General features: G+C 54.8%; 1 protein-coding gene across 1 annotated transcript; it reads right to left on the reverse strand.

Annotated features, from left to right (window-relative positions):
* Nucleotides 1-491: 491 nt before the first annotated feature.
* LOC144490673 (active breakpoint cluster region-related protein-like) lies at nucleotides 492-25,347 on the reverse strand (the record flags this gene model as incomplete). Its single annotated transcript, XM_078208374.1, has 5 exons — nucleotides 492-589; nucleotides 3,574-3,648; nucleotides 6,693-6,797; nucleotides 19,200-19,275; nucleotides 25,237-25,347. Coding segments are annotated over 5 exons (465 nt in total), but the record flags the coding sequence as incomplete, so codon positions are not given.
* Between the last annotated feature and the right edge of the window lie 44 nt (nucleotides 25,348-25,391).

The raw sequence follows: 25,391 nt of genomic DNA on the forward strand, positions 1-25,391 counted from the left end.
TAACCCCGTGCTGTACCTGTCCTGGGAGTGTTTGATGGGGACAGTGTAGAGGGAGATTTACTCTGTATCTAACCCCGTGCTGTATCTCTCCTGGGAGTGTTTGATGGGGGACAGTGTCGAGGGAGCTTTACTCTGTATCTAAACCCGTGCTGTACCTGTCCTGGGAGTGTTTGGTGGGGGACAGTGTAGAGGGAGCTTTACTCTGTATCTAACCCCGTGCTGTACCTGTCCTGGGAGTGTTTGATGGGGGACAGTGTAGAGGGAGCTTTACTCTGTATCTAACCCCGTGCTGTACCTGTCCTGGGAGTGTTTGATGGGGGACAGTGCAGAGGGAGCTTTACTCTGTATCTAACCCCGTGCTGTACCTGTCCTGGGAGTGTTTGATGTGGACAGTGTAGAGGGAGCTTTACTCTGTATCTAACCCCGTGCTGTACCTGTCCTGGGAGTGTTTGATGGGGACAGTGTGGAGGGAGATTTACTCAGAATCTCACCTCCTCCCACATGGGAGTTGTGACTTGGTTTAAGACACTCGTTTGAGCTTTCTTCTCAAAATAACCATTCGTGTCCGCTTCAAAACTGCAGTAAACATCTTCCAGAGAAAAATAGAAATATACACTGTTAGATACACTGTCCTTTCCCCCTCTGGGACCGGGTGTCACAGTGCGTTCGATACACTGTCCTTTCCCCCTCTGGGACCGGGTGTCACAGTGCGTTAGATACACTGTCCTTTCCCCCTCTGGGACCGGGTGTCACAGTGCGTTAGATACACTGTCCTTTCCCCCTCTGGGACCGGGTGTCACAGTGCGTTCGATACACTGTCCTTTCCCCCTCTGGGACCGGGTGTCACAGTGCGTTAGATACACTGTCCTTTCCCCCTCTGGGACCGGGTGTCACAGTGCGTTAGAGACACTGTCCTTTCCCCCTCTGGGACCGGGTGTCACAGTGCGTTAGATACACTGTCCTTTCCCCCTCTGGGACCGGGTGTCTCAGTGCGTTAGATACACTGTCCTTTCCCCCTCTGGGACCGGGTGTCACAGTGCGTTAGATACACTGTCCTTTCCCCCTCTGGGACCGGGTGTCACAGTGCGTTAGAGACACTGTCCTTTCCCCCTCTGGGACCGGGTGTCACAGTGCGTTAGACACACTGTCCTTTCCCCCTCTGGGACCGGGTGTCACAGTGCGTTAGATACACTGTCCTTTCCCCCTCTGGGACCGGGTGTCACAGTGCGTTAGATACACTGTCCTTTCCACCTCTGGGACCGGGTGTCACAGTGCGTTAGACACACTGTCCTTTCCCCCTCTGGGACCGGGTATCACAGTGCGTTAGATACACTGTCCTTTCCCCCTCTGGGACCGGGTGTTCCAATGCGTTAGATACACTGTCCTTTCCCCCTCTGGGACCGGGTGTCACAGTGCGTTAGATACACTGTCCTTTCCCCCTCTGGGACCGGGTGTCACAGTGCGTTAGATACACTGTCCTTTCCCCCTCTGGGACCGGGTGTCACAGTGCGTTAGACACACTGTCCTTTCCCCCTCTGGGACCGGGTGTCACAGTGCGTTAGATACACTGTCCTTTCCCCCTCTGGGACCGGGTGTCACAGTGCGTTAGATACACTGTCCATTCCCCCTCTGGGACCGGGTGTCACAGTGCGTTAGATACACTGTCCTTTCCCCCTCTGGGACCGGGTGTCACAGTGCGTTAGATACACTGTCCTTTCCCCCTCTGGGACCGGGTGTCACAGTGCGCTAGACACACTGTCCTTTCCCCCTCTGGGACCGGGTGTCACAGTGCGTTAGATACACTGTCCTTTCCCCCTCTGGGACCGGGTGTCACAGTGCGTTAGATACACTGTCCTTTCCCCCTCTGGGACCGGGTGTCACAGTGCGTTAGATACACTGTCCTTTCCCCCTCTGGGACCGGGTGTCACAGTGCGTTAGATACACTGTCCTTTCCCCCCTCTGGGACCGGGTGTCACAGTGCGTTAGATACACTGTCCTTTCTCCCTCTGGGACCGGGTGTCACAGTGCGTTAGATACACTGTCCTTTCCCCCTCTGGGACCGGGTGTCACAGTGCGTTAGATACACTGTCCTTTCCCCCTCTGGGACTGGGTGTCACCGTGTGTTAGACACACTGTCCTTTCCCCCTCTGGGACCGGGTGTCACAGAGCGTTAGATACACTGTCCTTTCCCCCCTCTGGGACCGGGTGTCACAGTGCGTTAGATACACTGTCCTTTCCCCCTCTGGGACCGGGTGTCACAGTGCGTTAGATACACTGTCCTTTCCCCCTCTGGGACCGGGTGTCACAGTGCGTTAGATACACTGTCCTTTCCCCCTCTGGGACCGGGTGTCACAGTGCGTTTGATACACTGTCCTTTCCCCCTCTGGGACCGGGTGTCACAGTGCGTTAGATACACTGTCCTTTCCCCCTCTGGGACCGGGTGTCACAGTGCGTTAGAGACACTGTCCTTTCCCCCTCTGGGACCGGGTGTCACAGTGCGTTAGACACACTGTCCTTTCCCCCTCTGGGACCGGGTGTCACAGTGCGTTAGATACACTGTCCTTTCCCCCTCTGGGACCGGGTGTCACAGTGCGTTAGATACACTGTCCTTTCCACCTCTGGGACCGGGTGTCACAGTGCGTTAGACACACTGTCCTTTCCCCCTCTGGGACCGGGTATCACAGTGCGTTAGATACACTGTCCTTTCCCCCTCTGGGACCGGGTGTTCCAATGCGTTAGATACACTGTCCTTTCCCCCACTGGGACCGGGTGTCACAGTGCGTTAGATACACTGTCCTTTCCCCCTCTGGGACCGGGTGTCACAGTGCGTTAGATACACTGTCCTTTCCCCCTCTGGGACCGGGTGTCACAGTGCGTTAGACACACTGTCCTTTCCCCCTCTGGGACCGGGTGTCACAGTGCGTTAGATACACTGTCCTTTCCCCCTCTGGGACCGGGTGTCACAGTGCGTTAGATACACTGTCCTTTCCCCCTCTGGGACCGGGTGTCACAGTGCGTTAGATACACTGTCCTTTCCCCCTCTGGGACCGGGTGTCACAGTGCGTTAGATACACTGTCCTTTCCCCCTCTGGGACCGGGTGTCACAGTGCGTTAGATACACTGTCCTTTCCCCCTCTGGGACCGGGTGTCACAGTGCGTTAGATACACTGTCCTTTCCCCCTCTGGGACCGGGTGTCACAGTGCGTTAGATACACTGTCCTTTCCCCCTCTGGGACCGAGTGTCACAGTGCGTTAGATACACTGTCCTTTCCCCCTCTGGGACCGGGTGTCACAGTGCGTTAGATACACTGTCCTTTCCCCCTCTGGGACCGGGTGTCACAGTGCGTTAGATACACTGTCCTTTCCCCCCTCTGGGACCGGGTGTCACAGTGCGTTAGATACACTGTCCTTTCCCCCTCTGGGACCGGGTGTCACAGTGCGTTAGATACACTGTCCTTTCCCCCCTCTGGGACCGGGTGTCACAGTGCGTTAGATACACTGTCCTTTCCCCCTCTGGGACCGGGTGTCACAGTGCGTTAGATACACTGTTGTTCCTTCCTCCCTGTTCCTTACTGATTGGCGCAGTGAATCCGGAGATCGAGTGGATCTTGAGGCTGATTGTCCCTCGTAGAATTCTCTCCTCTGGTTCTGAAAAGAGGGAAATTGTATCAGGGTCAACGCGCTCGGAACTGAAATCTGCCCTGCTGCTGCCCAAATCCCCCTCCTCACTCAATCCTCACCTGGCTAATCCCTCGCCAGCGCACTCACTCTCCCGATTTCCTGGAACTCTGCATTCTGCCCAACTGAGTTTGTCTCCCTCCGTTCCCGTTTCCCAATTCACTCTGCCTCGCTGTTTCTTCAACCGAATCGATCATGAAGAAGCCCCACCAACGCCTCTACTTTCTCAGGAGACTAAGGAAATTCGGCATGTCCGCTACGACTCTCACCAACTTTTACAGATGCCCAATAGAAAGCATTCTTTCCGGGTGTATCACAGCTCGGTCTGGGGCTCCTGCTCTGCCCAAGACCGCAAGGAACTACAAAGGGTCGTGAATGTAGCCCAGTCCCATCACGCAAACCCCAGCCTCCCATCCATTAACTCTATCAGACCCCACTTGGAGTACTGTGCTCAGTTCTGGTCGCCTCATTACAGGAAGGATGTGGAAAAGATTGAAAGGGTGCAGAGGCGATTTACAAGGATGTTGCCTGGATTGAGTGGCATGCCTTATGAGGATAGGCTGAGGGAGCTCGGTCTTTTCTCCTTGGAGAGACGTAGGATGAGAGGAGACCTAATAGAGGTATATAAGATGTTGAGAGGCATAGATCGGGTGGACTCTCAGAGGCTTTTTCCCAGGGTGGAAATGGCTGCTACGAGAGGACACGGGTTTAAGGTGCTGGGGGGTAGGTACAGGGGAAATGTTAGGGGGAAGTTTTTCACACAGAGGGTGGTGGGCGAGTGGAATCGGCTGCCGTCAGTGGTGGTGGAGGCAAACTCAATAGGGTCTTTTAAGAGACTCCTGGATGAGTACATGGGGCTTAATAGGATGGAGGGTTATAGGTCGGCCTAGAAGGTAGGGATATGTTCGGCACAACTTATGGGGCCGAAGGGCCTGTTTTGTGCTGTAGTTTGTCCATGTTTCTATCTACACTTCCCGCTGCCTCGGGGAAAAGCAGCCGGCATAATCAAGGACCCCCCCACGCACCCCGGACATTCTCTCTTCCACCTTCTTCCATCGGGAAAAAGATACAAAAGTCTGAGGTCACCTACCGACCGACTCAAGAACAGCTTCTTCCCTGCTGCTGTCAGACTTTTGAATGGACCTACCTCGCATTAAGTTGATCTTTCTCTACACCCGAGCTGTGACACTACATTCTGCACCCTCTCCTTTCCTTCTCTATGAACGGTATGCTTTGTCTGTATAGCGCGCAAGAAACAATACTTTTCACTGTATCCCAATACACGTGACAATAATAAATCAAATCCTTTTCCTTCTCCCCTCTGTACTTCCAATCCACCTAACCTGCACATCTTTGGACACTGAGGGGCAATTTAGCATGGCCAATCCACTAAACCTACACATCTTTGGACACTGAGGGGCAATTTAGCATGGCCAATCCACTAAACCTACACATCTTTGGACACTAAGGGGCAATTTAGCATGGCCAATCCACCCTAACCGACACATCTTTGGACACTAAGGGACAATTTAGCATGGCCAATCCCCCTAACCTGCACATCTTTGGACACTAAGGGACAATTTAGCATGGCCAATCCACCTAACCTACACATCTCTGGACACTAAGGGACAATTTAGCATGGCCAATCCACCTAACCTACACATCTTTGGACACTAAGGGACAATTTAGCATGGCCAATCCACCTAACACGCACATCTTTGGACACTAAGGGACAATTTAGCATGGCCAATCCACCTAACCTACACATCTCTGGACACTAAGGGACAATTTAGCATGGCCAATCCACCTAACCTACACATCTTTGGACACTAAGGGACAATTTAGCATGGCCAATCCCCCTAACCAACACATCTCTGGACACTAAGGGACAATTTAGCATGGCCAATCCACCTAACCTACACATCTCTGGACACTAAGGGACAATTTAGCATGGCCAATCCCCCTAACCCGCACATCTTTGGACACTAAGGGACAATTTAGCATGGCCAATCCCCCTAACCTAATAATAAATCGCATCAAATCCTTTTCCTCCTCCCCTCTGTACTCTATGAATGGTATGCTTTGTCTGTATAGCGCGCAGGAAACAATACTTTTCACTGGATACTAATACATGTGACAATAATAAATCAAATCTAATCAAATCAATCTAACCTTGCGTGATTCATACACTAGGACACCCAGATCCCTCTACCCCTCAGAGCTCTGTGTACAGTTCTGGTCACCCTATTATAGAAAGGGTATTATTAAACGAGAAGGAGCGCAGAAAAGATTTACTAGGATGCTACCGGGACTTGATGGATTGAGTTATAAGGAGAGGCTGGATAGACTGGGACTTTTTTCTCTGGAGCGTAGGAGGCTGAGGGGTGATCTTATCGAGGTCTATAAAATAATGAGGGGCACAGACCAGCTCGATAGTCAATATCTTTTCCCAAAGGTAGGGGAGTCTAAAACTAGAGGGCATAGGTTTAAGGTGAGAGGGGAGAGATACAAAAGTGTCCAGAGGGGCAATTTTTTCACACAGAGGGAGGTGAGTGTCTGGAACGAGCTGCCAGAGGTAGTAGTAGAGGCGGGTACTATTTTGTCTTTTAAAAAGCATTTAGATAGTTACATGGGTACGATGGGTATAGAGGGATATGGGCCAAATGTGGACAATTGGGATTAGCTTGGGGGTTTAAAAAAAAGGGTGGCATGGACAAGTTGGGCCGAAGGGCCTGTTTCCCTGCCTCTATGACTCTATCACCTTGGCAACCTGCGTTACCACTTTGAGGGAACTGTGGGCCTGACTGCCCAGATCCCTCTGTACGTTAATGTTCCCAAAGGTTCTGCCATTGGCAGTATAACTCACACCTAAATTCGATCCTCCAAAATACACCACCTCGCCGTTTGATGAGGGGGTCGAGAGATTCCACACCACCCCCACCCCGCCTCGGCTGCCCCCCCACCCCCCCGCCTGCCTCCGCCGGAAGTGTCGCCCCCTGGTGACGGAGTCTTACCTTCCACGTTACTGTGCAGCGGAACGCAGTGCGTCGTCCGTTGAGTGATGTAGCTGTTGATGAGGCTGTGGATCTCGCTGGGGTTGGCGGAGAAGTTCTGGAAGCCTGCGGGGAGGGATAAAGTCAAAGTTGCGTGATTCGGTGGGGGGAGAGGGTGGCGGGGGACGGAGGTAGGTCCAGAAAATTGGAGACGGAAGGCTTCACCAATCAACCACGGGCCTAGTACCGAACTGGTCAATCGGATGGGCCTGCGATGGGGTTAAGGTCTACCTGAAGCACTCGTGTACGCGCACACACAGGAGGAGATGGCCTCGTGGTATTAGCACGAGATTATTAACCCAGAAACTCAGCTGGGGACCCCGGGTTCGAATCCCACCTACGGCAGATGGTGGAATTTGAATTCGATAAAAAAAATATTGGCATGGCCAATCCCCCTAACCCGCACATCTTTGGACACTAAAGGACAATTTAGCACGGCCAATCCACCTAACCTACACATCTTTGGACACTAAGGGACAATTTAGCATGGCCAATCCACCCAACCTACACATCTTTGGACACTAAGGGACAATTTAGCATGGCCAATCCGCCTAACCTGCACATCTTTGGACACTAAGGGACAATTTAGCATGGCCAATCCACCTAACCTGCACATCTTTGGACACTAAGGGACAATTTAGCACGGCCAATCCACCTAACCTACACATCTTTGGACAATAAGGGACAATTTAGCATGGCCAATACACCCAACCTACACATCTTTGGACACTAAGGGACAATTTAGCATGGCCAATCCACCTAACCTGCACATCTTTGGACACTAAGGGACAATTTAGCATGGCCAATCCACCTAACCTGCACATCTTTGGACACTAAGGGACAATTTAGCACGGCCAATCCACCTAACCTGCACATCTTTGGACACTAAGGGGCAATTTAGCACGGCCAATCCACCTAACCTACACATCTTTGGACACTAAGGGGAAATTTAGCATGGCCAATCCCCCTAACCTACACACCTTTGGACACTAAGGGACAATTTAGCATGGCCAATCCACCTAACCTGCACATCTGGACACTAAGGGGCAATTTAGCATGGCCAATCCACCTAACCTACACATCTTTGGACACTAAGGGGCAATTTAGCATGGCCAATCCACCGAACCTGCACATCTTTGGACACTAAGGGACAATTTAGCACGGCCAATCCACCTAACCTACACATCTTTGGACACGAAGGGGCAATTTAGCATGGCCAATCCACCTAACCTACACATCTTTGGACACTGAGGGGCAAGTTAGCATGGTCAATCCCCCTAACCTACACATCTTTGGACACTAAGGGACAATTTAGCACGGCCAATCCACCCAACCTGCACATCTTTGGACACTAAGGGGCAATTTAGCACGGCCAATCCACCTAACCTACACATCTTTGGACACTAAGGGGAAATTTAGCATGGCCAATCCCCCTAACCTACACACCTTTGGACACTAAGGGACAATTTAGCATGGCCAATCCACCTAACCTGCACATCTGGACACTAAGGGGCAATTTAGCATGGCCAATCCACCTAACCTACACATCTTTGGACACTAAGGGGCAATTTAGCATGGCCAATCCACCGAACCTGCACATCTTTGGACACTAAGGGACAATTTAGCACGGCCAATCCACCTAACCTACACATCTTTGGACACGAAGGGGCAATTTAGCATGGCCAATCCACCTAACCTACACATCTTTGGACACTGAGGGGCAAGTTAGCATGGTCAATCCCCCTAACCTACACATCTTTGGACACTGAGGGACAATTTAGCATGGCCAATCCACCTAACTCGCACATCTTTGGACACTAAGGGGCAATTTAGCATGGCCAATCCACTAAACCTACATACCTTTGGACACTAAGGGGCAATTTAGCATGGCCAATCCCCCTAACCTACACATCTTTGGACACTAAGGGGCAATTTAGCATGGCCAATCCACCTAACCCGCACATTTTTGGACACTAAGGGACAATTTAGCATGGCCAATCCACCTAACCTACACATCTTTGGACACTAAGGGACAGCAGTGCTGACCCTCTGTGCCACCGTGCCGTCCTCAGAGAATGTTCCCGATGTTGGGGGGAGTCCAGAACCAGGGGGGTCACAGTTTGAGGATAAGGGGGGAACCTTTTAGGGACTGAGGTGGGAGAAATGTCTTCACCCAGAGGGTGGGGAATGTGTGGAATTCACTCCCACAGAAAGTAGTTGAGGACAAAACGTTGTGTGATATTCAGGAAGGAATTGGATTTCGCTCTTGGGGCGAAAGGGATGGAGGGATATGGGGGGGAAGGGGGGGGGATCAGGATATTGAGTTGGATGATCAGCCATGATGGTGATGAATGGCGGGGCAGGCTGGACGGGCAGAATGGCCTCCTCCTGCTTCTAGTTTCTATGTTTCTATGCCCAACCCTAGTTGTCCTTGGTAAGGAGGCGGGATGGCCGCCATCTTGAACCTGCTACCGTTCCCCCGTGTGTGTGTGTGATGTAGGTACACCCACAGCGCTGTTAGGGAGGGAGCTCCAGGATTTTGAGCCCAGCCACGGTGAAGGAACAGCCGATATATTTCCAAGTCGGGATGGTGTGGGAGGCTCGGAGGGGGGAAACTTGTAGACGGTGGGTGTTCCCCATGCGTCTCCTGCCTCCTCTTGTCCTTCTTGGTGGGTGGAGGTGGTGGGTTTGGAAGGTGCTGAGGAAGGAGCCTTGGCGAGTCGCTGCGGGGCATCTTGTAGACGGTTCACACGGGCTGTCGCTGTGTTGGAGGGAGTGAGTGTCGAAGGTGGGGGTTAGCGTGTCGATCGAGCGGGGGGAGGGGGCTGCTTTGTCCTGGATGGTGTGGAGCTTCTCCAGTGTCGTTGGGAGCCGCACCCATCCAGGCGAGTGGAGAGTGTCCCATCACACTCCTGACTTGTGTCCTTGTGGATGGTGGGACAGGCTTTGGGAAGGAGGGAGTCAGGAGGTGAGTGACTCTCCGCAGGATTCCCAGCCTCTGACCTGCTCTGGGAGCCACAGGATTGATACGGCCGGGACCCAGTTCATAGAACATAGAACAGTACAGCACAGAACAGGCCCTTCGGCCCACGATGTTGTGCCGAGCTTTATCTGAAACCAAGATCGAGCTATCCCACTCCCTATCATCCTGGTGTGCTCCATGTGCCTATCCAATAACCGCTTAAATGTTCCTAAAGTGTCTGACTCCACCATCACTGCAGGCAGTCCATTCCACACCCCAACCACTCTCTGCGTAAAGAACCTACCTCTGATATCCTTCCTGTATCTCCCACCACGAACCCTATAGTTATGCCCCCTTGTAACAGCTCCATCCACCCGAGGAAATAGTCTTTGAACGTTCACTCTATCTATCCCCATCATCATTTTATAAACCTCTATTAAGTCTCCCCTCAGCCTCCTCCGCTCCAGAGAGAACAGCCCTAGCTCCCTCAACCTTTCCTCATAAGACCTACCCTCCAAACCAGGCAGCATCCTGGTAAATCTCCTCTGCACTCTTTCCAGCGCTTCCACATCCTTCTTATAGTGAGGTGACCAGAACTGCACACAATATTCCAAATGCGGTCTCACCAAGGTCCTGTACAGTTGCAGCATAACCCCACGGCTCTTAAACTCCAACCCCCTGTTAATAAAAGCTAACAACACCAGGTTAAAGTCCAACAGGTTTATTTGGTAGCAAAAGCCACACAAGCTTTCGAGGCTCTGAGCCCCTTCTTCAGGTGAGTGGGAATTCTGTTCACAAACAGAACTTATAAGACACAGACTCCATTTACATGAATAATGGTTGGAATGCGAATACTTACAACTAATCAAGTCTTTAAGAAACAAAACAATGGGAGTGGAGAGAGCATCAAGACAGGCTAAAGTGATGTGTATTGTCTCTAGACAAGACAGCCAGTGAAACTCTGCAGGTCCACGCAACTGTGGGAGTTACAAATAGTGTGACATAAATTCTGATTCTAGGATCGCATGATAAAGACTCAGGAGGAAAAAAGCAGAAATATTTATGTGAAATAGTGTGACATAAACCCAATATCCCGGTTGAGGCCGTCCTTGTGTGTGCGGAACTTGGCTATCAGTTTCTGCTCCGCGACTCTGCGCTGTCGTGTGTCGCGAAGGCCGCCTTGGAGAACGCTTACCCGAATATCAGAGGCCGAATGCCCGTGACCGCTGAAGTGCTCCCCCACAGGAAGAGAACAGTCTTGCCTGGTGATTGTCGAGCGGTGTTCATTCATCCGTTGTCGCAGCGTCTGCATAGTTTCCCCAATGCACCATGCCTCGGGACATCCTTTCTTGCAGCGTATCAGGTAGACAACGTTGGCCGAGTTGCAAGAGTATGTACCGTGTACCTGGTGGATGGTGTTCTCACGTGAGATGATGGCATCTGTGTCGATGATCCGGCACGTCTTGCAGAGGTTGCTGTGGCAGGGTTGTGTGGTGTCTTGGTCACTGTTCTCCTGAAGGCTGGGTAGTTTGCTGCGGACAATGGTCTGTTTGAGGTTGTGCGGTTGTTTGAAGGCAAGAAGTGGGGGTGTGGGGATGGCCTTGGCGAGATGTTCGTCTTCATCAATGACATGTTGAAGGCTCCGGAGGAGATGCCGTAGCTTCTCCGCTCCGGGGAAGTACTGGACGACGAAGGGTACTCTGTCCACTGTGTCCCGTGTTTGTCTTCTGAGGAGGTCGGTGCGGTTTTTCGCTGTGGCGCGTTGGAACTGTTGATCAATGAGTCTAGCGCCATATCCTGTTCTTATGAGGGCATCTTTCAGCGTCTGGAGGTGTCTGTTGCGATCTTTATCATGCGATCTTTATCATGCGATCCTAGAATCAGAATTTATGTCACACTATTTGTAACTCCCACAGTTGCGTGGACCTGCAGAGTTTCACTGGCTGTCTTGTCTGGAGACAATACACATCTTTTTAGCCTGTCTTGATGCTCTCTCCACTCACATTGTTTTGTTTCTTAAAGACTGGATTAGTTGTAAGTATTCGCATTCCAACCATTATTCATGTAAATTGAGTCTGTGTCTTATAAGTTCTGTTTGTGAACAGAATTCCCACTCACCTGAAGAAGGGGCTCAGAGCCTCGAAAGCTTGTGTGGCTTTTGCTACCAAATAAACCTGTTGGACTTTAACCTGGTGTTGTTAAACTTCTTACTGTGTTTACCCCAGTCCAACGCCGGCATCTCCACATCAATAAAAGCTAACACACTATAGGCCTTCTTCACAGCTCTATCCACTTGAGTGGCAACCTTTAGAGATCTGTGGATATGGACCCCAAGATCTCTCTGTTCCTCCACAGTCTTCAGAACCCTCCCTTTGACCCTGTAATCCATGGAATGAGAAAAAAAACCCACACACACGTGTGTGCACACACATGTGATCGGATACACGCACACACAGTGAGGTCATCAGGTTAAACCATTGGCCGAATTTCAGGCCCAATCACTATTCCCAGGTGACAGTCGCCATGTTACTCCGAGGTTTGGCTCACACGGGCAGGGAAGGTCGCTCCCCCTCCTTGTTCTCCAGCCATTCCCCCTCCCTGTTCTCCAGCCATTCCCCCTCCCCGGAATAGGCAGCCACTAGCCAGCCTCTCCAACATGGCTGCCATTGGGTTGTGGCTGGGTTGACTGGGGATCAGGACCTGGGCCTGGGTGCCCACTGAAGCCTGACCACGAAGGCCGACCGTCTGCTGGTGGCCATTCGAACCAGAAGGGGGCGCCAACAAGACCTCACTCAAGACCATCCGCCCTGCGACACATCCTCCACCTTTGACCCCCAATCAATCCCGTGTCCCAACTCACAGGATATCCCAGTTCACACCAACACCCGCCCCCCTCAACCTCCCCGACCGCTGGCCTTCATTGGCTCCCAGCCCTGTAACACCGCCATTTTAAGATTCGAATCCTCCATTTTACTCATTCCCCCCCTCCCTATCTCCGCACCCTCCTCCAGCCCCGACACCCCCTCCCTATCTCCGCACCCTCCTCCAGCCCCGACACCCCCTCCCTATCTCCGCACCCTCCTCCAGCCCCGACAGCCCCTCCCTATCTCCGCACCCGCCTCCAGCCCCGACACCCCCTCCCTATCTCCGCACCCTCCTCCAGCCCCGACAGCCCCTCCATATCTCTGTAACCTCCTCCAGCCCCGACAGCCCCTCCCTATCTCTGTAACCTCCTCCAGCCCCGACACCCCCTCCCTATCTCTGTAACCTCCTCCAGCCCCGACACCCCCTCCCTATCTCTGTAACCTCCTCCAGCCCTGACACCCCTCCCTATCTCTGTAACCTCCTCCAGCCCCGACACCCCCTCCCTATCTCCGCACCCTCCTCCAGCCCTGACACCCCCTCCCTATCTCTGTAACCTCCTCCAGCCCCGACATCCCCTCCCTATCTTTGTAACCTACTCCAGCCCCTACACCCCTCCCTATCTCTGTAACCCCCTCCAGCCCCTACACCCCTCCCTATCTCCGTAACCCCCTCCAGCCCCCTACACCCCTCCCGATCTCTGTAACCTCCTCCAGCCCCTACACCCCTCCCTATCTCTGTAACCTCCTCCAGCCCCCTACACCACCTCCCTATCTCTGTAACCTCCTCCAGCCCCTACACCCCTCCCTATCTCTGTAACCTCCTCCAGCCCACTACACCTCCTCCCTATCTCTATAACCTCCTCCAGCCCCAACACCCCCTCCCTATCTCTGTAACATCCTCCAGTCCCCTACACCCCCTCCCTATCTCTGTAACCTCCTCCAGCCCCCTACATCCCTCCCTATCTCTATAACCTCCTCCAGCCCCTACACCCCCTCCCTATCTCTGTAACATCCTCCAGTCCCCTACACCCCCTCCCTATCTCTGTAACCGCCTCCAGCCCCCTACACCCCCTCCCTATCTCTATAACTTCCTCCAGCCCCCTACACCCCCTCCCTATCTCTATAACTTCCTCCAGCCCCCTACACCCCCTCCCTATCTCTGTAACATCCTCCAGTCCCCTACACCCCTTCCTATCTCTGTAACCTCCTCCAGCCCCCGACAACCCTCCCTAGGTCCATAACCTCCTCCAATCCCCTACACCCCTCCCTATCTCTGTAACCTCCTCCAGCCCCCTACACCCCCTCCCTATCTCTGTAACCTCCTCCAGCCCCTACACCCCCTCCCTATCTCAGTAACCTCCTCCAGCCCCCTACACCCCCTCCCTATCTCTGTAACCTCCTCCAGCCCGTACACCCCCTCCCTATCTCTGTAACCACCACCAGCCCCTACACCCCCTCCCTATCTCTGTAATCTCCTCCAGCCCCCTACACCCCTCCCTATCTCTGTAACCTCCTCCAGCCCCCTACACACCTCCCTATCTCTGTAACCTCCTCCAGCCCCCTACACCCCTCCCTATCTCTGTAACCTCCTCCAGCCCCTACACCCCCTCCCTATCTCTGTAACCTCCTCCAGCCCCGACACCCCCTCCCTATCTCTGTAACCCCCTCCAGCCCCTACACCCCTCCCTATCTCTGTAACCTCCTCCAGCCCCTACACCCCCTCCCTATCTCTGTAACCTCCTCCAGCCCCCTACACCCCTCCCTATCTCTGTATCCTCCTCCAGCCCCCTACACCACCTCCCTATCTCTGTAACCTCCTCCAGCCCCTACACCCCTCCCTATCTCTGTAACCTCCTCCAGCCCCCTACACCCCTCCCTATCTCTGTAACCTCCTCCAGCCCCTACACCCCCTCCCTATCTCTGTAACCCCCTCCAGCCCCCTACACCCCCTCCCTATCTCTGTAATCTCCTCCAGCCCCTACACCCCCTCCCTATCTCTGTAACCTCCTCCAGCCCCTACACCCCTCCCTATCTCTGTAACCTCCTCCAGCCCCTACACCCCTCCCTATCTCTGTAACCTCCTCCAGCCCCTACACCCCTCCCTATCTCTATAACCTCCTCCAGCCCCCTACACCCCTCCCTATCTCTGTAACGTCCTCCAGCCCCCTACAACCCTCCCTATCTCCATAACCTCCTCCAAACCCCTACACCCCTCCCTATCTCTGTAACCTCCTCCAGCCCCCTACACCCCTCCCTATCTCTGTAACCTCCTCCAGCCCCCTACACCCCCTCCCTATCTCTGTAACCTCCTCCAGCCCCTACACCCCTCCCTATCTCTGTAACCCCCTCCAGCCCCCTACACCCCTCCCTATCTCTGTAACCTCCTCCAGCCCCTACACCCACTCCCTATCTCTGTAACCTCCTCCAGCCCCTACACCCACTCCCTATCTCTGTAACCTCCTCCAGCCCCCTACACCCCTCCCTATCTCTGTAACCCTCCTCCAGCCTCCTACACCCCCTCCCTATCTCTGTAACCCTCCTCCAGCCCCCTACACCCCTCCCTATCTCTATAACCTCCTCCAGCCCCCTACACCCCTCCCTATCTCTGTAACCTCCTCCAGCCCCTACACCCCCTCCCTATCTCTGGAACCTCCTCCAGCCCCCTTCACCCCTCCCTATCTCTGTAACCTCCTCCAGCCCCCTACAACCCTCCCTATCTCCATAACCTCCTCCAAACCCCTACACCCCTCCCTATCTCTGTAACCTCCTCCAGCCCCCTACACCCCTCCCTATCTCTGTAACCTCCACCAGCCCCCTACACCCCCTCCCTATCTCTGTAACCTCCTCCAGCTCCCTACACCCCCTCCCTATCTCTATAACCTCCTCCAGCCCCCTACACCCCTCCCTATCTCTGTAACCTCCTCCAGCCCCTACACCCCCTCCCTATCTCTGTAACCTCCTCCAGCCCCTACACCCCCTCCCTATCTCTGTAAACACCTCCAGCCCCTACACCCCTCCCTATCTCTGTAACCTCCTCCAGCCCCCTACACCCCCTCCCTATCTCTGTAACCTCCTCCAGCCCCTACACCCCCTCCCTATCTCTGTAACCTCCTCCAGCCCCTACACCCCCTCCCTACCTCTGTAACCTCCTCCAGCCCCCTACACCCCCTCCCTATCTCTGTAACCTTCTCCAGCCCCCTACACCCCTCCCTATCTCCATAACCTCCTCCAGCCCCTACACCCCTCCCTATCTCTGTAACCCCCTCCAGCCCCCTACACCCCTCCCTATCTCTGTAACCTCCTCCAGCCCCTACACCCCTCCCTATCTCTGTAACCTCCTCCAGCCCCCTACACCCCCTCCCTATCTCAGTAACCTCCTCCAGCCCCCTACACCCCCTCCCTATCTCTGTAACCTCCTCCAGCCCCTACACCCCCTCCCTATCTCTGTAACCACCACCAGCCCCTACACCCCCTCCCTATCTCTGTAATCTCCTCCAGCCCCCTACACCCCTCCCTATCTCTGTAACCTCCTCCAGCCCCTACACCCCCTCCCTATCTCTGTAACCCCCTCCAGCCCCTACACCCCCTCCCTATCTCTGTAACCTCCTCCAGCCCCTACACCCCTCCCTATCTCTGTAACCTCCTCCAGCCCCGACACCCCCTCCCTATCTCTGTAACCACCTCCAGCCCCGACACCCCCTCCCTATCTCTGTAACCTCCTCCAGCCCCCTACACACCTCCCTATCTCTGTAACCTCCTCCAGCCCCCTACACCCCTCCCTATCTCTGTAACCTCCTCCAGCCCCTACACCCCCTCCCTATCTCTGTAACCTCCTCCAGCCCCTACACCCCCTCCCTATCTCTGTAACCCCCTCCAGCCCCTACACCCCTCCCTATCTCTGTAACCTCCTCCAGCCCCTACACCCCCTCCCTATCTCTGTAACCTCCTCCAGCCCCCTACACCCCTCCCTATCTCTGTAACCTCCTCCAGCCCCTACACTCCCTCCCTATCTCTGTAACCTCCTACAGCCCCTACACCCCCTCCCTATCACTGTAACCTCCTCCAGCCCCCTACACCCCTCCCTATCTCTGTATCCTCCTCCAGCCCCCTACACCACCTCCCTATCTCTGTAACCTCCTCCAGCCCCTACACCCCTCCCTATCTCTGTAACCTCCTCCAGCCCCCTACACCCCTCCCTATCTCTATAACCTCCTCCAGCCCCTACACCCCTCCCTATCTCTATAACCTCCTCCAGCCCCTACACCCCCTCCCTATCTCTATAACCTCCTCCAGCCCCCTACACCCCTCCCTATCTCTGTAACCTCCTCCAGCCCCCTACAACCCTCCCTATCTCCATAACCTCCTCCAAACCCCTACACCCCTCCCTATCTCTGTAACCTCCTCCAGCCCCCTACACCCCTCCCTATCTCTGTAACCTCCTCCAGCCCCCTACACCCCCTCCCTATCTCTGTAACCTCCTCCAGCCCCTACACCCCTCCCTATCTCTGTAACCCCCTCCAGCCCCCTACACCCCTCCCTATCTCTGTAACCTCCTCCAGCCCCTACACCCACTCCCTATCTCTGTAACCTCCTCCAGCCCCTACACCCACTCCCTATCTCTGTAACCTCCTCCAGCCCCCTACACCCCTCCCTATCTCTGTAACCCTCCTCCAGCCTCCTACACCCCCTCCCTATCTCTATAACCTCCTCCAGCCCCCTACACCCCTCCCTATCTCTGTAACCTCCTCCAGCCCCTACACCCCCTCCCTATCTCTGGAACCTCCTCCAGCCCCCTTCACCCCTCCCTATCTCTGTAACCTCCTCCAGCCCCCTACAACCCTCCCTATCTCCATAACCTCCTCCAAACCCCTACACCCCTCCCTATCTCTGTAACCTCCTCCAGCCCCCTACACCCCTCCCTATCTCTGTAACCTCCACCAGCCCCCTACACCCCCTCCCTATCTCTGTAACCTCCTCCAGCTCCCTACACCCCCTCCCTATCTCTATAACCTCCTCCAGCCCCCTACACCCCTCCCTATCTCTGTAACCTCCTCCAGCCCCTACACCCCCTCCCTATCTCTGTAACCTCCTCCAGCCCCTACACCCCCTCCCTATCTCTGTAAACACCTCCAGCCCCTACACCCCTCCCTATCTCTGTAACCTCCTCCAGCCCCCTACACCCCCTCCCTATCTCTGTAACCTCCTCCAGCCCCTACACCCCTCCCTATCTCTGTAACCTCCTCCAGCCCCTACACCCACTCCCTATCTCTGTAACCTCCTCCAGCCCCTACACCCACTCCCTATCTCTGTAACCTCCTCCAGCCCCCTACACCCCTCCCTATCTCTGTAACCCTCCTCCAGCCTCCTACACCCCCTCCCTATCTCTATAACCTCCTCCAGCCCCCTACACCCCTCCCTATCTCTGTAACCTCCTCCAGCCCCTACACCCCCTCCCTATCTCTGGAACCTCCTCCAGCCCCCTTCACCCCTCCCTATCTCTGTAACCTCCTCCAGCCCCCTACAACCCTCCCTATCTCCATAACCTCCTCCAAACCCCTACACCCCTCCCTATCTCTGTAACCTCCTCCAGCCCCCTACACCCCTCCCTATCTCTGTAACCTCCACCAGCCCCCTACACCCCCTCCCTATCTCTGTAACCTCCTCCAGCTCCCTACACCCCCTCCCTATCTCTATAACCTCCTCCAGCCCCCTACACCCCTCCCTATCTCTGTAACCTCCTCCAGCCCCTACACCCCCTCCCTATCTCTGTAACCTCCTCCAGCCCCTACACCCCCTCCCTATCTCTGTAAACACCTCCAGCCCCTACACCCCTCCCTATCTCTGTAACCTCCTCCAGCCCCCTACACCCCCTCCCTATCTCTGTAACCTCCTCCAGCCCCTACACCCCCTCCCTATCTCTGTAACCTCCTCCAGCCCCTACACCCCCTCCCTACCTCTGTAACCTCCTCCAGCCCCCTACACCCCCTCCCTATCTCTGTAACCTTCTCCAGCCCCCTACACCCCTCCCTATCTCCATAACCTCCTCCAGCCCCTACACCCCTCCCTATCTCTGTAACCCCCTCCAGCCACCTACACCCCTCCCTATCTCTGTAACCTCCTCCAGCCCCTACACCCCTCCCTATCTCTGTAACCTCCTCCAGCCCCCTACACCCCCTCCCTATCTCTGTAACCCTCTCCAGCCCCCTACACCCCCTCCCTATCTCTGTAACCTCCTCCAGCTCCTACACCCCTCCCTATCTCTGTAACCTCCCCCTACACCCCTCCCCATCTCTGTAACCCCCTCCAGCCCCTACACCCCCTCCCTATCTCTGTAACCTCCTCCAGCCCCCTACACCCCCTCCCTATCTCTGTAACCTCCTCCAGCCCCCTACACGCCTCCCTATCTCTGTAACCTCCTCCGACCCTACAAGATCCCTGCAATCCTCCAACTCTCGAGCATCCCCCGATTCCCATCGCTCCGCCATTGGCGGCCAACCCTTCAGCTGCCTGGGGGGGGCGTCCTCTACTCAGGAAGTCCCCCCGCTAAACTGGAGAAGGAAGGGGATGAGAAGCGGGAGGGGGAAGGAATTAACGGATGAACAGGGTTGGGTGAGGGAAGGGGGAAGGGTTACATGCACGCACCGTGTTTCTTCGCCCTTTCGATGCTATCCTGCCAATCGTGCAGTTCGAACTCGGAAGACACGAGGAACAGATAGCTCTGAGGGGGGAACGGAGATAAGGGTTAGTCACAGAGGAGTCCCCGGGCGAATGGAGAGGAGGGAGAGGGGCGGGGGGGGGGGGGGGTGGTTGTAGGGGTATTGAGCGGCTTCAGACATCAAAGGAGACATCTGTCCCTCCCGGGGAGGTGCAGACGGGGAAAGAATGGCGACCGCAATGATTCAGCAGCGTATAATGGCCATTAAAATGGCTGTTCTGGCCGAGAGCTATGCATGCTGGGAGTTTTGGTCAACTTGTAGATTAAAACTGGCCGCAGGTCGTTAAAAAAAATGCTCTGGTTTGGGAGCTGTGATCTGTGGGTTTCCCAGATGAGGGAAGTTGACCCAGACATTGTGGCTTCGAGTTTTATGGCTGTTATGTGTGGTACATGTAAAATGAGCGAAGCTTAATGGAGTTGTTCGCAAGTAATTTCATTGGATGTTTCAGCCGCGTGACCGGTTCCTGGTTGCCCAGTTGTTTGTTTATCAGTCACAAGTATCGGTCACCTCACTATAAGAAGGATGTGGAAGCGCTGGAAAGAGTGCAGAGGAGATTTACCAGGATGCTGCCTGGTTTGGAGGGTAGGTCTTATGAGGAAAGGTTGAGGGAGCTAGGGCTGTTCTCTCTGGAGCGGAGGAGGCTGAGGGGAGACTTAATAGAGGTTTATAAAATGATGAAGGGGATAGATAGAGTGAACGTTCAAAGACTATTTCCTCGGGTGGATGGAGCTATTACAAGGGGGCATAACGATAGGGTTCGTGGTGGGAGATACAGGAAGGATATCAGAGGTAGGTTCTTTACGCAGGGAGTGGTTGGGGTGTGGAATGGACTGCCTGCAGTGATAGTGGAGTCAGACACTTTAGGAACATTGAAGCGGTTATTGGATAGGCACATGGAGCACACCAGGATGATAGGGAGTGGGATAGCTCGATCTTGGTTTCAGATAAAGCTCGGCACAACATCGTGGGCCGAAGGGCCTGTTCTGTGCTGTACTGTTCTATGTTACAGAGATAGGGAGGGGTGTAGGGGTTGGAGGAGGTTACAGAGATAGGGAGGGGGTGTAGGGGCTGGAGGAGGTTACAGAGATAGGGAGGGGGTGTAGGGGCTGGAGGGGGTTACAGAGATAGGGAGGGGGTGTAGGGGGCTGGAGGAGGTTACAGAGATAGGGAGGGGTGTAGGGGCTGGAGGAGGTTACAGAGATAGGGAGGGGGTGTAGGGGCTGGAGGAGGTTACAGAGATAGGGAGGGGGTGTAGGGGATGGAGGAGGTTACAGAGATCGGGAGGGGGTGTAGGGGATGGAGGAGGTTACAGAGATAGGGAGGGGGTGTAGGGGATGGAGGAGGTTACAGAGATAGGGAGGGGGTGTAGGGGATGGAGGAGGTTACAGAGATAGGGAGGGGGTGTAGGGGCTGCAAGTTTGCTGACGACACCCCCGTAGTGGGTCGGATCTCAAACAATGACGAGACGGAGTACAGGAATGAGACAGAGAATCTGGTGAACTGGTAACAATAATCTCTCCCTCAATGTCAACAAAACGAAGGAGATTGTCATCGACTTCAGGAAGCGTAAAGGAGAACATTCCCCTGTCTACATCAACGGGGATGAAGTAGAAAGGGTCGAGAGCTTCATGTTTTTAAGTGTCCAGATCACCAACAACCTGTCCTGGTCCCCCCCATGCCGACACTATGGTTAAGAAAGCCCCACCAACGCCTCTACTTTCTCAGGAGGCTAAGGAAATTCAGCATGTCAGCTCCGACTCTCACCAACTTTTACAGATGCCCCATAGAAAGCATCCTTTCCGGATGTATCACAGCTCGGTCTGGGCTCCTGCTCTGCCCAAGACCGCAAGGAACTACAAAGGATCGTGAATGTAGCCCAGTCCCATCACGCAAACCCCAGCCTCCCATCCATTGACTCCGTCTACACTTCCCGCTGCCTCGGGGGAAAAGCAGCCGGCATAATCAAGGACCCCCCCAACGCACCCCCGGACATTCTCTCTTCCACCTTCTTCCGTCGGGAAAAAGATACAAAAGTCTGAGGTCACGTACCGACCGACTCAAGAACAGCTTCTTCCCTGCTGCCGTCAGACTTTTGAATGGACCTACCTCGCATTAAGTTGATCTTTCTCTACACCCGAGCTGTGACTGTGACACTACATTCTGCACCCTCTCCTTTCCTTCTCTGTGAACGGTATGCTTTGTCTGTACAGCGCGCAAGAAACAATACTTTTCACTGTATCCCAATTTGTGACAATAATAAATCAAATCCTTTTCCTTCTACCCTCTGTACTCTATGAATGGCATGCTTTGACTGCATAGGGAGGGAGTGAGGGAGGGAGGTGAGGGAGAGGAAAGGGGGAGCGAAGGGGGAGTGAGGGCATACCGCATGCTTGCCTTCATTGGCTGGGGAGATTAAAAATTGGCAAGTCATGTTGCAGCTTTATAGAACCTGAGTTGGGCCGCATGGAATATCGTCTGAGCCTGTGGTAAAACCTGGGCCTAGTCTGGGACGGGGTGTCACAGTGCGTTAGATACACTGTCCTTTCCCCCTCTGGGACCGGGTGTCACAGTGCGTTAGATACACTGTCCTTTCCCCCTCTGGGACCGGGTGTCACAGTGCGTTAGATACACTGTCCTTTCCCCCTCTGGGACCGGGTGTCACAGTGCGTTAGATACACTGTCCTTTCCCCCTCTGGGACCGGGTGTCACAGTGCGTTAGATACACTGTCCTTTCCCCCTCTGGGACCGGGTGTCACAGTGCGTTAGATACACTGTCCTTTCCCCCTCTGGGACCGGGTGTCACAGTGCGTTAGATACACTGTCCTTTCCCCCTCTGGGACCGGGTGTCACAGTGCGTTAGATACACTGTCCTTTCCCCCCTCTGGGACCGGGTGTCACAGTGCGTTAGATACACTGTCCTTTCCCCCCTCTGGGACCGGGTGTCACAGTGCGTTAGATACACTGTCCTTTCCCCCTCTGGGACCGGGTGTCACAGTGCGTTAGATACACTGTCCTTCCCCCTCTGGGACCGGGTGTCACAGTGCGTTAGATACACTGTCCTTTCCCCCTCTGGGACCGGGTGTCACAGTGCGTTAGATACACTGTCCTTTCCCCCTCTGGGACCGGGTGTCACAGTGCGTTAGACACACTGTCCTTTCCCCCTCTGGGACCGGGTGTCACAGTGCGTTAGATACACTGTCCTTTCCACCTCTGGGACCGGGTGTCACAGTGCGTTAGATACACTGTCCTTTCCCCCTCTGGGACCGGGTGTCACAGTGCGTTAGATACACTGTCCTTTCCCCCTCTGGGACCGGGTGTCACAGTGCGTTAGATACACTGTCCTTTCCCCTCTGGGACCGGGTGTCACAGTGCGTTAGATACACTGTCCTTTCCCCCTCTGGGACCGGGTGTCACAGTGCGTTAGATACACTGTCCTTTCCCCCTCTGGGACCGGGTGTCACAGTGCGTTAGATACACTGTCCTTTCCCCCCTCTGGGACCGGGTGTCACAGTGCGTTAGATACACTGTCCTTTCCCCCTCTGGGACCGGGTGTCACAGTGCGTTAGATACACTGTCCTTTCCCCCTCTGGGACCGGGTGTCACAGTGCGTTAGATACACTGTCCTTTCCCCCCTCTGGGACCGGGTGTCACAGTGCGTTAGATACACTGTCCTTTCCCCCTCTGGGACCGGGTGTCACAGTGCGTTAGATACACTGTCCTTTCCCCCTCTGGGACCGGGTGTCACAGTACGTTAGATACACTGTCCTTTCCCCCTCTGGGACCGGGTGTCACAGTGCGTTAGATACACTGTCCTTACCCCCTCTGGGACCGGGTGTCACAGTGCGTTAGATACACTGTCCTTCCCCCTCTGGGACCGGGTGTCACAGTGCGTTAGATACACTGTCCTTTCCCCCTCTGGGACCGGGTGTCACAGTGCGTTAGATACACTGTCCTTTCCCCCTCTGGGACCGGGTGTCACAGTGCGTTAGATACACTGTCCTTTCCCCCTCTGGGACTGGTTGTCACAGTGCGTTAGATACACTGTCCTTTCCCCCTCTGGGACCGGGTGTCACAGTGCGTTAGATACACTGTCCTTTCCCCCTCTGGGACCGGGTGTCACAGTGCGTTAGATACACTGTCCTTTCCCCCTCTGGGACCGGGTGTCACAGTGAGTTAGATACACTGTCCTTTCCCCCTCTGGGACCCGGTGTCACAGTGCGTTAGATACACTGTCCTTTCCCCCTCTGGGACCCGGTGTCACAGTGTGTTAGATACACTGTCCTTTCCCCCTCTGGGACCGGGTGTCACAGTGCGTTAGATACACTGTCCTTTCCCCCTCTGGGACCGGGTGTCACAGTGCGTTAGATACACTGTCCTTTCCCCCTCTGGGACCGGGTGTCACAGTGCGTTAGATACACTGTCCTTTCCCCCTCTGGGACTGGGTGTCACAGTGCGTTAGATACACTGTCCTTTCCCCCTCTGGGACCGGGTGTCACAGTGCGTTAGATACACTGTCCTTTCCCCCTCTGGGACCGGGTGACACAGTGCGTTAGATACACTGTCCTTTCCCCCTCTGGGACCGGGTGTCACAGTGCGTTAGATACACTGTCCTTACCCCCTCTGGGACCGGGTGTCACAGTGCGTTAGATACACTGTCCTTCCCCCTCTGGGACCGGGTGTCACAGTGCGTTAGATACACTGTCCTTTCCCCCTCTGGGACTGGGTGTCACAGTGCGTTAGATACACTGTCCTTTCCCCCTCTGGGACCGGGTGTCACGGTGCGTTAGATACACGGTCCTTTCCCCCTCTGGGACCGGGTGTCACAGTGCGTTAGATACACTGTCCTTTCCCCCTCTGGGACCGGGTGTCACAGTGCGTTAGATACACTGTCCTTACCCCCTCTGGGACCGGGTGTCACAGTGCGTTAGATACACTGTCCTTTCCCCATCTGGGACCGGGTGTCACAGTGCGTCAGATACACTGTCCTTTCCCCCTCTGGGACCGGGTGTCACAGTGTGTTAGATACACTGTCCTTTCCCCTCTGGGACCAGGTGTCACAGTGCGTTAGATACACTGTCCTTTCCCCCTCTGGGACCGGGTGTCACAGTGCGTTAGATACACTGTCCTTTCCCCCTCTGGGACCGGGTGTCACAGTGCGTTAGATACACTGTCCTTTCCCCCTCTGGGACCGGGTGTCACAGTGCGTTAGATACACTGTCCTTTCCCCCTCTGGGACCGGGTGTCACAGTGCGTTAGATACACTGTCCTTTCCCCCCTCTGAGACCGGGTGTCACAGTGCGTTAGATACACTGTCCTTTCCCCCTCTGGGACCGGGTGTCACAGTGCGTTAGATACACTGTCCTTTCCCCCTCTGGGACCGGGTGTCACAGTGCGTTAGATACACTGTCCTTTCCCCCTCTGGGACCGGGTGTCACAGTGCGTTAGATACACTGTCCTTTCCCCCTCTGGGACCGGGTGTCACAGTGAGTTAGATACACTGTCCTTTCCCCCTCTGGGACCGGGTGTCACAGTGCGTTAGATACACTGTCCTCTCCCCCCTCTGGGACCGGGTGTCACATTGCGTTAGATACACTGTCCTTTCCCCCTCTGGGACCGGGTGTCACAGTGCGTTAGATACACTGTCCTTTCCCCCTCTGGGACCGGGTGTCACAGTGCGTTAGATACACTGTCCTCTCCCCCCTCTGGGACCGGGTGTCACAGTGCGTTAGATACACTGTCCTTTCCCCCTCTGGGACCGGGTGTCACAGTGCGTTAGATACACTGTCCTCTCCCCCCTCTGGGACCGGGTGTCACAGTGCGTTAGATACACTGTCCTTTCCCCCTCTGGGACCGGGTGTCACAGTGCGTTAGATACACTGTCCTTTCCCCTCTGGGACCGGGTGTCACAGTGCGTTAGATACACTGTCCTTTCCCCCCTCTGGGTGTCACACAGCGGTGGGTACCTTGCCGTTGCGGTCCTGCAGTCCCAGGGGGATGGACGGGGAGTTCTGCAGGAGTCGGGACTCCAATTCGTGGAGTTTCTTTTTCAGACGATCCAATCCTTTGTTCTGTTTCTGGGGAGGGAGACAATTGGTGAAGATCCCGATCTCATTCCACA

The sequence above is a fragment of the Mustelus asterias genome, unplaced genomic scaffold, assembly GCF_964213995.1.
Source record: "Mustelus asterias unplaced genomic scaffold, sMusAst1.hap1.1 HAP1_SCAFFOLD_3588, whole genome shotgun sequence".
Classification (NCBI taxonomy): domain Eukaryota; kingdom Metazoa; phylum Chordata; class Chondrichthyes; order Carcharhiniformes; family Triakidae; genus Mustelus; species Mustelus asterias.